This window comes from Pristiophorus japonicus, chromosome 15 (assembly GCF_044704955.1).
Source record: "Pristiophorus japonicus isolate sPriJap1 chromosome 15, sPriJap1.hap1, whole genome shotgun sequence".
NCBI classification, from domain to species: Eukaryota; Metazoa; Chordata; class Chondrichthyes; family Pristiophoridae; genus Pristiophorus; species Pristiophorus japonicus.
In genome coordinates, this window is record NC_091991.1 from 16,680,836 (window position 1) to 16,694,331 (window position 13,496).

Below are 13,496 nucleotides of genomic sequence, written 5' to 3' on the forward strand. Positions count from 1 at the left end.
TATAGCTCCGGTTGGGGTGGAGTGTAGAATGTTTCAGTGTAAGGGATGTCGCAGTTGTGTGAGGTGGTCTGGTTGGGCTGGGTGCTCTTTGCCTTTCGGTCATTGTTCATAGGTTTATATGTAACCTTCAGGACTGCTGACCGAGGGCCGTGCGGCTCTTTGTCGGCCGACGATGACACGATGGGCTGAAATGGCCTCCTTCTGCGCTGTAAATTTCTATGTTTCTGTATTTCAAAGTAATTAATTGTATATGATGTTTGGGATGTTTCTGAGAGACATGATAAAACACTATATAGAATCATAGAATAATACAGCACAGGAGCAGGCCATTCGGCCCATCGAGTCTGCGCCGGCTCTTTCAAAGAGCAATCCAGTTAGTCCCACTTCCTCGCTCTTTCCCCATATCCCTACAATTATTTCTCTTTAAGTATTTAACCAATTCCCTTTTGAAGGCTACTATTGAATCTGGTACTGGTTCAGTACTAGGACCAATACTGTTTTTTGAGAAAACTACAAGTTTTTTGAGAAAACTGCAAGTTTTTTTTTTAAACCTGCTACTTGCATCCTCTGCCCTATACTCAACCCTCTCCTGGTTCTTCTTTGCTCTTTTCTTTGCTCACACTCTAGGTGAGTTAGAGTTATGCTTCGGAAGGTAAAAATGCTTTTGACATCCATTGATTTTGTTTGAGGATTCTTAAACCCTGATTTTACCAGCAAAACTTGGAGAGTCAGCCTACATTGTGTGCTCAAGGCTCTGGAGTGGGAGTTGAACCCACAACCTTCTGACTCGGAGGCGAGAGTGCTATCAACTGAGCCACAATTGACACTCTCGTGCAGTGCTGAGGGAGTGCTGCACTGTCAGAGGAATCATCTTTCGGATAAGACGTTAAACCGAGGCCCAGTCTGCTCTCTCAAATGGGTGTAAAAAATGCCATGGCCTATTTCAAAGACGAGCAGAGGAGATGTCCCCGGTGTACTGGCCAATATTCATCTCTCAATCAAGATCACTAAAGATAAAGATTATCTGGACATTTTCACATTGCCCCGTTTCTTATATTACAACAGTAACTACACTTCAGAAGTGCTCAATTGGTTGTAAAGAGCTTTTGAACGTCCTGCGGTCGTGAAAGGCGCTATATAAATGCAAGTCTTTTATTCCCATGGTGTGTGATCCTGTGCTGATACCTGCTTCAAATGGGAGTGGTACTGGTTGATGTTGAGGTGAATTGTGCTCTTCAGGTACACCCAATCAACCACTGGGCTCTCCTTGCTCTGTCACGTGAAAGGATAGGACATTTTAAATCTCTAAACACTGAGTGCTGAATTCTCATTCCATGTGCTATTGTGCACCTGCAGAAAATCAGTATGTATGAATGCACTGATGTGTAAATTATTGTGCAAATTATAGAATATATGGCACTGTGCACCCCTCTAGTCTCCACAGTCCCTGTGTCTACCCGGCTTTTCATTCCAAATAAATTCTTATATGGCACCAATTCCTTCATGTTGTAGGATACACCATCTGTTCTGCCTTGTGCCTCCTGTTAGGTGTCAGTTTTGATTTTAAAGATAAAAGCTATAGCTATCCAGACATTGCGATGATGAAAATTTCTTCCTGCGTTCAAAACCACACATCCCCACCATTTTGTTAGTATGTTCCATGGGATCCCATTTTTCGTTTCGAGGAAAATCTAGTACCTGGGGCACAAGAAATGGAGTAAGGATGTGAAATAGGACATGAGGGATAAAGAAGGCAAGCAGAGGGAACAAGAACTGGGAGAAGCCAGAAAAAGGAATGAGAAATAGGGAGGAGGTAGCTAGCCATTTTAAGTGGAAGCCATAAATAAAACATTTTATAGCCCAGATACTTTACAGCTGAGAGATTCTGTGAGGGTGGAGTGTCCTTTGACAGACTTTATTGTCAATATTTAAACTCAACTTCTATCAAATCATGTAGTTTACATCAGTGTAAATTGATAAATTAATGAATTATTAATTCTCTGTGCGATGACTTTATCCAAATTGCCAGTTCTTGTTTTGACAATTTAAATGCGCTGAAGCCAGAGTTTGTGCTTTGCTAGCTTACAACATGGTGTCAAAAACCATCATGGTAGACTGGCCTTGAACAAAATTAGTTCCTCACAATGACCTATTGCATTCCTTGAAATACTCTTGAATAAATACACAGCAAGTAATTTGATCCACCAACATTATAGTCAGAAAACAATTTTTCAAATTAATGTCCAGACAATCTTCCAAATAAATCTGGTAATATTTATCTAACTGTTGTATGCATAAGATAAGGGTTACAATACACAACAAATTAAAAATGTAGACGAATGGAAACAATGACATAAGTACTCATGGTTTCATTAAACGGATTTTAAATTCAAGATCCAGACTGTTTGATGATAGCGATGTACATTATTTCTGTTGATACTGACCTTTATCTCAACTGTAGTTAATTTTAACCTGATGCACGAATGTTCTTCATAATCTAAGGTGTACCAACTCCTTACTGCGCTCCCCCCAGGCTCTGTATTTGTGAGTTGCATCCAAGTTTAAATCCAAATGTACAACATACCTTTAACCTTTGCAGCAGTTTGCATTCCTTCACTGTTTCCGAACTGAATTACAAATTCCAAGCACAGCGCTTTAATCTATTTGCTTCTGTCCCAAAGGTATATTCTGCAGAAAGGCAAAAGATTTCCCCATACCAGTGCTACACAGCAGAAAATAAAATTTGGGTCACAGGATTTTCCAGTATAATTAAATACAACAACAGCTTGCATTTAGATAGTAGTAACAAGTCCCAAGGATTTGTTAGAAATACAAATAAAGCATTTGGTATATGGATACTGAGTATTTCATATATGCCAACCATCACTATTTTGGGGACCTTGTACATGATGCCAGATTTGCTGACAAAAGTCAGCGCAGACCAAGCCCCTCTCCCCTCAGCATTGCACCTGTATGAGTCCTACCAGGAATGGATATGATTCTGGCCACCGCGTACCGTGAGCAGGAATTCGCACGAGAGCAGCAATTCCCAACTACTATACGCAGCAGCCAGAATCACTTCCATTTGTGGCAGGACTCGGGTAGGAGTGGTGCTGAGGACTGGGGAGAAATAAGCGGTAAAGAAGGAGAGAAGGAAGAGGGATAATGGAGAGGAAAAGGATTAGCATGAACGGGAGAAAGAAGAGGGAAATTGGTGGCAGTGATGGGGAAAGAGAAGGGAAGGGAAGGTATGGATGATGGGTAAGACCAGGAACACGCCTGCCAGTGTATGTAGGGTCAGTGGGAGAGCATTGGATTTTAGCTCGGGTGCTCGCCAGACCCACACCCAGAAATTCCGGTGCTTGACCACTATTGGGGGAGGAAATTCCAAATTCCCACCAACACTGAGAAGCAATTTACAATCAATTTAAAAAAAATCCTGCTTCACTGGCCTGGGCCCATTTCTCTTCCCTCCCCAGTGGTGTCCACTTGTGCTTTCCTGGAGGCCAGTGTGCTTTCTCTGATTCAGTGGACTAGCTTCCAGCCTTGCCATAGGCTACATTGGCCAGGGAGATTGGGTCTCCCTGCTTCAGGTTGGGAGTGGGACGCAGTGTATTCGGGTCTCGGCCAATTTCTAAGCTGTTCTGCTGGACCTCCTGTTAAAGTCATGCCAGGAGCCCACTGGAATGGCGGAGAAAATTCAACCAGCTACTATTTAGTACTAATTCTGGACCACAGTCTGAGTTTGATTCGGGGCTGCAGCCCAAATATCAGTCTGACCCTTCCCTCTGTAGTAAGGCTGAATAACTATTAAAGTTAAAAAAAAAATGATCTCAAATTGGCTGGTGCAAACTCCATTTGTGCAGGAATTAATAGTCTGAAAATTTCTGCACAGCATGCAATCTTTGCCAAGACTGGCATGTTATATATCCTATTATTTTGATTTTGGGCTTTTAAGTCTTGAAGCTATTAACATTCTGCATATTTTTTCTATGCATAGTGATGTTAGTCAATAGAATATATTATGTTCAACTTCTATATTAATTTAGATCATTTGAAGCCAGTCTATTTTCACTCATGTTTTCATTCAATGTGACACCGATATTTTGGTTTAAGCTTTCTTTTATTTTGTATAACTGGAACCAACTATCTTCAATTTGACAAGCTAATAACATTTATATACACAAATAGTTCTCCTTGGTGGTGCTCATCATGGATAGTGCTGGAGTGAAGTTTCAGAGGTTTAAAGCAACAGACAATATAGCATTGGCCAGTTGACAACCAAAAATTGGACCTGTTAACCCTCTGCTAAAATGGCAGAAATACAAATCTCTGGCAAATGCCTAAAGCATTCATATGCAGGCAACTCATGGCATAATTTCAGGACCCTTATTTTTAGTTACATTCATTGATCTCTCCATCATCAATTGTCTATTCGTAACTATTTACGGCTTTCTCATTGATTGGTTTCCTACCTGCTCAGTAATATTTTGGGCAATTAACGTTGTTCAGTTAACAGTGATTTATTGTGATTTTTTGTGAATATGCTATGAGTCAATCAGGTGAAAAATGTGACATACACTGTTATATATGTAAACCTGTAATTACCATGTCTAACCACCAGAGGGCTTATCCCCTGGAGTCCCAAGGGATCCCACAATCCCTTGGGAGCAGCTGTGTATAAGGAGGCCTCACTGTCTGGAGAGGCACTCTGAGATCTGTAATAAAGGACTTACTTTGAGCTTGCAGTATCTAGTCTGACCCTTTATCCAAGACAAAACACACTTTGTATATGTAACAATTTAAATTTGACATGATACTTATAACTTCAAGTGCAACTTGTGATGCACATTTCCCATGTACTATGGATGCAAGCTAGACACAAGACTTGTAACTACATAGCTGATGGAGTTCCTATCTCTGTTACTGCCTCCAGCCCTACAACCCTCCAAGAACTCTGTGTTCCTCGAATTCCAGCCTCTTGTGCAGCCCGATTTACTTCGTCCCACCATTGGCGGCCATGCCTTCAGCTGTTTAGGGTTGAAGCTCTGGAATTCCCTCCCTAAACCACTCCGCCTCTGTACCCCTCTTTCCTTATTTAAGATGCCCCTTAAAACCTACCTCTTTGACCAGGCTTTTGGTCACCTGCCCTAATATCTCTTTATGTGGCTCACTGTCACATTCTTTCTTAATACTCCTATGAAGAGCCCTGGGTTGTTTTACTACATTAAAGATGCTATATAAATGCAATTTCATGTTGTTGCTTTTCTAAGAAATAACAAATACGTAGACTTTTTGTGTTCTTTTAATGAGAGTCAGACTTGCTGATTTCTATCCCCAGCAATGTACCCAATACAGCAGATGAGAGGGCGACCAGTCCTCATGTTTATGCCAAACTGGTCTATCTGAGACTGACAACATCCTGGTAATCGCTGTTTTACCATTTTCACTCCTTCCCTTAGTTCTGCCTTCCAGTTGCTCACACCACCAGCTCAAATTCATCCTCACCATTCACTCATCAAACATACTTTTATACAATGTGCTACTTTGTTTTCAGTTATTTGAATAAGATTTATTTATTTGTAGGGATTAAAATTCCAGTTAAGATTAAGGGAAGTTTAATATTGTGAATGGGGGTAGGGATTATGGGATTACTTTTAGGGGTAAGGGTTCTCCTTTCTTTATGGCATACTTATAAGTCAGCACAATGCTGTGGTTTTGAGTACTTACAACATTTACTACTTAACCTCCCGCTGCAGGAGATTATCACGTTTTCCTGAGATCCGCTTGTCTGTCATTAACCCTATTTCACATGCTCCTACCTTGTATTCGACAAATTTGATTGTCAAAGTCAATTTTTATTGAGCTGAGCTGCAGCTGATTTTGTTCTGAGAGAAAATCCAACCAGTTGCCAAAGAGGAAGCAAGTGTGGAAAGTTCCTGCTGGGAACAGTTTTGAGGGAAGCTTTTTCATGCTGCTGCTGTTTGTCATTTTTTGGAGTTAGTAGGCTTTCATCACGCATGAGAATAAAAACAGCATTCCATGGCACTCCATTAAGTACCTTCTATAAAGCACACAACATTTTATTTCCCAGTAATCCGTTTCCCCCTCCGTCCCTCCATAATATTATAGTACCAGTCATGTGGTGCCACACAGCTTCAGATCCGACATCCCATTTGATTTGGTTACATTTACTTGCCATACAGCCTCAACCACTTTCCATGCATTCTAAAAAAAGAAAGCTGAGAACTTTTGGTCAAGACTTTTCAATATGTTTCATGAAAACGAACACAATATAAGGCAGTAATTCAATCTCCGAGGCTCCGCTGAGAATCAGAACCACTCGAGCTTTGCCCTTGCGGTTTATGATGTGATTAGAAATGCTTGATTGAATTACTGCCTTGTAACTGTGTTACATGCAGTGAAATAAAATCCGATATCACTGCAGTACAAATCATATAGTACGATGGGACTGTAGTTCAATTTCAGCTCAACTGCCTTCAATTTTCAGCTGTTTTCTGTCTGTAGGCTCCACTACTGTCTTCACCAGTGCCATGCTTTCTTCTTCATATGACGATGGGATATGGCACTTCTGCAGCTTTAGTATGTAGGCATGAGCAGGAATTACATACTAGGGATATACGGCTACATGCTGAGCTGATCTTTCAGGCAATACATAGTCACCATAAGTAGTCACACTCTTAAAAATGAGCATAATTGACTATAATTTCAAATAAGAACAAAAGAATATAAGAATTAGGAACAGGAGTAGGCCATCTAGCCCCTCGAGCCTGCTCCGCCATTCAACAAGATCATGGCTGATCTGGCCGTGGACTCAGCTCGACTTACCCGCCCGCTCCCCATAACCCTTAATTCCCTTATTGGTTAAAAAATCTATCTATCTGTGACTTGAATACATTCAATGAGCTAGCCTCAACTGCTTCCTTGGGCAGAGAATTCCACAGATTCACAACCCTCTGGGAGAAGAAATTCCTTCTCAACTCAGTTTTAAATTGGCTCCCCCGTATTTTGAGGCTGTGCCCCCTAGTTCTAGTCTCCCCGACCAGTGGAAACAACCTCTCTGACTCTATCTTATCTATCCCTTTCATTATTTTAAATGTTTCTATAAGATCACCCCTCATCCTTCTGAACTCCAACGAGTAAAGACCCAGTCTACTCAATCTATCATCATAAGGTAACCCCCTCATCTCCGGAATCAGCCTAGTGAATCGTCTCTGTACCCTCTCCAAAGCTAGTATATCCTTCCTTAAGTAAGGTGACCAAAACTGCACGCAGTACTCCAGGTGCGGCCTCACCAATACCCTGTACAGTTGCAGCAGGACCTCCCTGCTTTTGTACTCCATCCCTCTTGCAATGAAGGCCAACATTCCATTTGCCTTCCTGATTACCTGCTGCACCTGCAAACTAACTTTTTGGGAGTCATGCACAAAGACCCCCAGGTCCCTCTGCACCGCAACATGTTGTAATTTCTCCCCATTCAAATAATATTCCCTTTTACTGTTTTTTTTCCCAAGGTGGATGACCTCACATTTTCCGACATTGTATTCCATCTGCCAAATCTTAGCCCTTTCGCTTAACCTATCTAAATCTCTTTGCCGCCTCTCTGTGTCCTCTACACAACCCGCTTTCCCACTAATTTTTGTGTCATCTGCAAATTTTGTTACACTACACTCTGTCCCCTCTTCCAGGTCATCTATGTATATTGCAAACAGTTGTGGTCCCAGCACCGATCCCTGTGGCACACCACTAACCACCGATTGCCAACCTGAAAAGAACCCATTTATCCTGACTCTCTGCTTTCTGTTAGTTAGCCAATTCTCGATCCATGCTAATATATTTCCTCTGACTCCGCGTACCTTTATCTTCTGCAGTAACCTTTTGTGTGGCACCTTATCGAATGCCTTTTGGAAATCTAAATACACCACATCCATCGGAACACCTCTATCCACCATGCTCGTTATATCCTCAAAGAATTCCAGTAAATTAGTTAAACATGATTTCCCCTTCATGAGTCCATGTTTCATCTGCTTGATTGCACTATTCCTATCTAGATGTCCCGCTATTTCTTCCTTAATGATAGCTTCAAGCATTTTCCCCACTACAGATGTTAAACTAACCGGCCTATAGTTATCTACCTTTTGTCTGCCCCCTTTTTTAAACAGAGGCGTTTCATTAGCTGCTTTCCAATCCGAATAGTTTGTAAATGTTTTCTTTATTGTTTTTACTTCACTTTCCTCTTTGGCTCTATTGAATTTCCTCCTCAACTTCTCCCTTCAGTCGTACAGAAAATCACCCAAACTATGTTGGGGAAAGTCTTAAGGTACAGGCTATGTGTGTTTTAATTTTCGTTATATCCAAAGTCTGGTCAGTATCATAGGAGTAGCAGTAACTTTGTACAAGGCTGCCCGCTATGTTCTAACATGTGCTCTCACAACCATCTGTACTTTTTCCCTCCTATCAGTAATTCTTTGAATAAAAATGTTTAAATGTTATTACCTCAATGCTTTAATTTGTTCATGAACAGAATAAATTTGGTATCACACACTTCCCACACACAAGGTACTTTATAAGTATAAGTTCACTCTTTCTCCCCAAATATGTATTATTATTTAAGTAGAAAGGCATACACTCAAACTGGTTTAAAATTAATTCAAATGGTCATTTTCAGTGTATTAAAGCAACTGAACAGAGAACACTGCCCATTGTGCTTGAACAGTTTGCACAAGTAATACATATTTTGAGCCTTATTACACAAATGAAATTGAGGACAAACCATCCAAGTGCAGCAATCTACTCTTAAGATGGCTGTGCTATATATAAGAACAAATAGTTGTATATACGTTACACTGATACTCGCTGCAATATTCTCAGCTATCCAATACTAAAACATTAATGAAGAAAAATTTAAAATACTCTGTCTTTCTCGCTTTATTTTCTTCCTATTCCTTTTTAATGTTGACATTATCTTGAGATGATCGGCACAAGTTGTTGCATTGATTTTGTAGAGGAGTGCAGATAAGTGTTGGTTGGTAGTTCTGACTGTAGAATAATTACAATCCTGCCATAATTTAACTTGCCATTGCAGAAGAACATTAATATGAGTCAGCTCCAGTGTTTGGAAAGGGTTAAGTATCCCTGCTGTGTTGATAATGTTCAGTTTACTTATGCAGCAGTCCTAGGGATGACCTTGTATAGCACCAATTACTCTGTCTCACGTCCAGCATGATGTATCCAAAATACTGTTTTAATATTATTGCTCCAGACATGAATGAAGTGCTGTTAATGTAACATTTTTATGTATTTCCAGTTTTCACAATTCGAAGTGTAATGCTCCACATTTCAAGCCCTGGTTATAGTATTCCCTTGTGTCCAATATGGAGAACAATAATAAAGGCATCACATTAAAAGAGAACATGAAAATGCTATTCAGCTATGAATACATTTTTGGACTGCAATTGAAAACAGTTTACCTTAGGATATTTTAAATTAGATTGATGTTGTTGTAAATTATTATAATGATATTGACCCTTTTGTTTTGATTTCCCCTAGGTAATTGATATAGGATCAGGAAAGGGCTATTTGAGTTCCTACTTGTCAATGCAGTATGGCCTAAATGTGTATGGCATCGATTCTTCCAGCACCAACACCAATGGGGCGAATGAGAGGAACAGAAAATTAAAAAGATACTGGAAAGTTTATCAGCGTCAAAAAAAGCCTCTGAACCAAGACTCTGCACCAGAACATCTGGAGGAAAAGCAAATGCATAGTGTGGAGAGTTTTACGTACATCAGGGAACAGATTGGCTTTGGTAGGGAGCAAGAGAGTAGTCCTCAGACTCAGTCTAGCCATGTACAGTCACCTGTACAGACTCCTATTTCTGCTGCTTTCATAGAGTCAGAGACAAACAAGACAAAGGAAATAGATGCATCTGCACAGATTGTGGGACCACTTGAAAATGAATGTAATGGTGCTGAGAATCTATTTCTGGAACTTCTGTCAACTGATGCCGTGGAAATGAGTTCACTGTCGAGGCAAAAGAAAAATCTAGATGAAAAAGAGAAAGAAAGAAGGAAAACTGCAAGCTTGGAGGCCAAAGCAAAGCGAATCAAAGAGGCAAATCTGTATTCCCCATTAACACTGCATGTTACTTCCACAACAGAACTCCGAGACATTATTTCTGACATTAAGGTTAGGCATCCTTACACAAAGTACAATGTTTGAGATGTGTATTAAGATAACTATTAGGTTGTGTGAGTGACACAGTGGGTTAAGTTGGTATACTGTCCTTTCACCTTTGGAACCCCAGTTTAAATTAAATTCAGGCCAGGATGCTGGCTTGAAAGTCACCTCTCTCGGCTAACTGTAAGGGTCCCTCATGAAGAAGTGAATTATGGTAGTCACCCCGGTTCTGTGTGTGTGTCTGTGTGTGTGTACCCACAGCACAGAACTGCCCCTCACTTGGTGAAAATTGGCATTGTTCTGCCAATCAGTCAGCCCCTATGATGTCTGATGTGGGAATTTGAAAAATTCATAAGGCTACGATAAGAAGATACTCTTGCAGGATTTGGAAGTTGGGATTAAAACCTATTGCTAGGTTGAGAAAAGTGAGCTGTGCCCTGCATTCTGTTGTGCTGTACATTATTTGGGATCTTGGGTAACAAGTGTGGAAAGTAAATGTTCCATTCCTTAACTCACATCACTCATTGATGAACCCCCAAAGTATAACAAGTAGATACGATGCTGTGGTCTGTTTATAACCGTTTATGGCACTGAAGTTAGCTTTGTTAGTTATATACTATTTCAAATGGGGAAGACATTCTTGCATACTAGGCTATTTTGTGACTGCCACAAGGTGGCAGGCGCTCTGCTTGCCTTTTACGAGTATAAGAAGCAGCAGAACAATTATTTTTAATTGATTTTAAGTAGTTTATTTGATGAAACTTGAGAATTTTTAACAGCGGTTCTATTGAAAGGCAATAATATAATCGGATTTTATTCATTGAAAGATTACCAAAATTAGAATAAATGGTATATAATATTCCCATTCATTGCAATATAAAGTATGGTGAGATCATTCCTGTCAGTTCAAATCTTTTCAAAAGAGTGAGTTTGCTGCTTCTGTGATTCAGATAGCAAATGCTTTATGTGGTGTCGTACTGAGCTATACAGCCCAGGATGTTGCTGGGTTAGCTGATTTCAGTAATGGTGAGATTACAATAGTTGACTGCAGTGTGTTCAGATCTTGGAGGGAAAAATTGGTCAGGGTTCCTATTCCTGTCCAGTGATTCATAAAGAGCACAATGATGAGGGAGGACATTTGTCCCATCTAACTCATCCTTCCATACTCTTCCCATCACACCGCCATAACTGCCTCGTAAATGATTTCAGAGTTTTTGCCTGCTGGAAAGTGACCAAGTAGAATGGTCACTTGGATGAGGTACTGGAAGGACAGCACCTGTTGAACTGTAACCAGCACATGAGGTTTGTTACAATTAAAAGAGTTATTTTATCTATGGCACGCAAGAATCAACCTTCAGGGGTCTGCTCTGCAGCATGTGCTCCAGGACATTTCTGTTCCATGTGATTTGTCACACAAATGTAACCGGGACTTTACTGCTTACTTTCCAGGATTCCATGATGGTCGGTCTGCATACCTGTGGTGACCTTGCCTCAAATACCTTGCGCATTTTCATGACTAAACCAGAGCTCAAAGCTGTTTGCAGTGTGGGCTGTTGCTACCATCTTCTCTCGGAGGAGTTTGAATTATTGGATGACAGCGAAGGTAAGCAAAGGATTGCCAAATAAAATAGGGTTGAGCTGGAACCAGAAACTACTGAACACAATGAACACATGCAGTGCACTGCAGGAGTTACATTACTGATAGTGCTGGTAGCAACAATAAAAGGCATTGTGCATTGTGTGAAAAAAATAATAAAAGCATGTTTACAAAATAAAAAACCTTACGCTACAAGAAAACTAATGCATAGATTTTACTTCCTTAGAATAAAAATGTTTATTTAATTAAAGCTACACGCATTTGCCTTGCAAATAGCAATGAAATTAATTTTTAAGTTCTGAAAATCAGCTTCACTCAATGCATTGTTCCATTTAGTTCAATAGAAGTGATGATTTTCTCACCGTCTGCTCCTGATAATTCTGGTTTTACCTCAACTACAGCAAACATTATTACAGCAGCACTGTATTGAAATTTACAAAGAACATTATTACTTTTCTTGTATATAATGTTTGCATTTGAATTTCTATATAATTCGAGTATATTATTAGAATTCTCAACAGTATTGCATTATTTTCACTGGAGCCCCCCCCTCCTCCCCAAAGCTATTTGTACAGATTAAAAAATATCAGGACTAAGGCTGATAACACATTATTACTCTTTAGTCATCACATTTCAATGCCTTGAGCATTATATGTGTTCAGAATTTAGCATAATTTTAATGTTTAATTAAGGAGGTGAAAAACTACATGGTGCTAAGCAGAATTACTTGAAGAAAGAAGGAAAGAAAGGTTAGGGTCTCTTCATTCAGCAGTTTCATATTTGCACCTGAATTCATCCTCCTCCGTCTCCACTGATGTCCTTGCCCGCCTCATCTCCCTCAACCTTCCCCTGCATATGTTAGCTTCCCCATCAACAAACAACCATTCCTTCAACTTCATCGTGGCCTCTGAAGTTCCTATCCGTGACTGTTCCTGATCTGATCATTTCTTCATCTTCTTTATACTCCACATCTCTCTGCTCTCTAAAATATCTTCACTCTTGCTTTCCACCATTGGAAGAAACTAAGCCCAATTCCTTCACAAAAGTCCCTTCAGACACCACACCTAGCCTCCTCTGGCATATCAACCATGACACCACCAATACCTTTGTGCATCTAGTCCACAATTATCTTTCCTCCTCCTCAGCTCTGATCTTTACAAGTCCTATAAGTCTCCTTCCTTCTGATTCCACAGTACGCCACCTCGATGTGGCCTGAATTCTCTATACTGTAAGCTTAAACACATGGCGAGCAGCTGACCTGGTTGTCAACTGTCAGATCTGGATTGATCACGAAGCTATACTTCATTTCCATGGCCAGATTTTGAAACTATGATCATCCTGGAAAGTGGGTAGAACTCTAACTTTGTCTTTTCCATTACTCGCCATCTCCTGCTATGTTCCTCCAGCACATGCCCTAGTCACACCTCAGGTGCTCATTACAAGCTACTGACGAGTGTCTCCGTCCATAGATCATCTACATCTTGCTCCACTCTCTCTTGTAGCTCACAATTTCTGTCTCCATCTGCCAATCTGCTTTTTTCATGCTTCCTCTTATGCATACCATAACAAAAGCACTACAGCGCAACTTTTCCTGCCCCCTCACCCGCTTCAGCTTCAGCATTGGACAGGAGCAGAGATCAGCAGCCAGTAGGTTCCAATTGCATGTGGGGAAGTTTAAAAATTAGAATAGGAAGATTTG

General features: G+C 40.4%; 1 protein-coding gene across 2 annotated transcripts in view; it reads left to right on the forward strand.

Moving 5' to 3' along the window:
* mettl25 (methyltransferase like 25) overlaps positions 1–13,496 on the forward strand; it is a 70,189-nt gene that overhangs the window by 20,439 nt on the left and 36,254 nt on the right. For both annotated transcript variants that reach the window (XM_070900192.1, XM_070900193.1), the window contains 2 exons: positions 9,571–10,209; positions 11,650–11,803. In XM_070900192.1, coding sequence (XP_070756293.1) covers positions 9,571–10,209; positions 11,650–11,803 — 793 coding nt within the window. The remainder of the gene's footprint in view (positions 1–9,570; positions 10,210–11,649; positions 11,804–13,496) is intronic.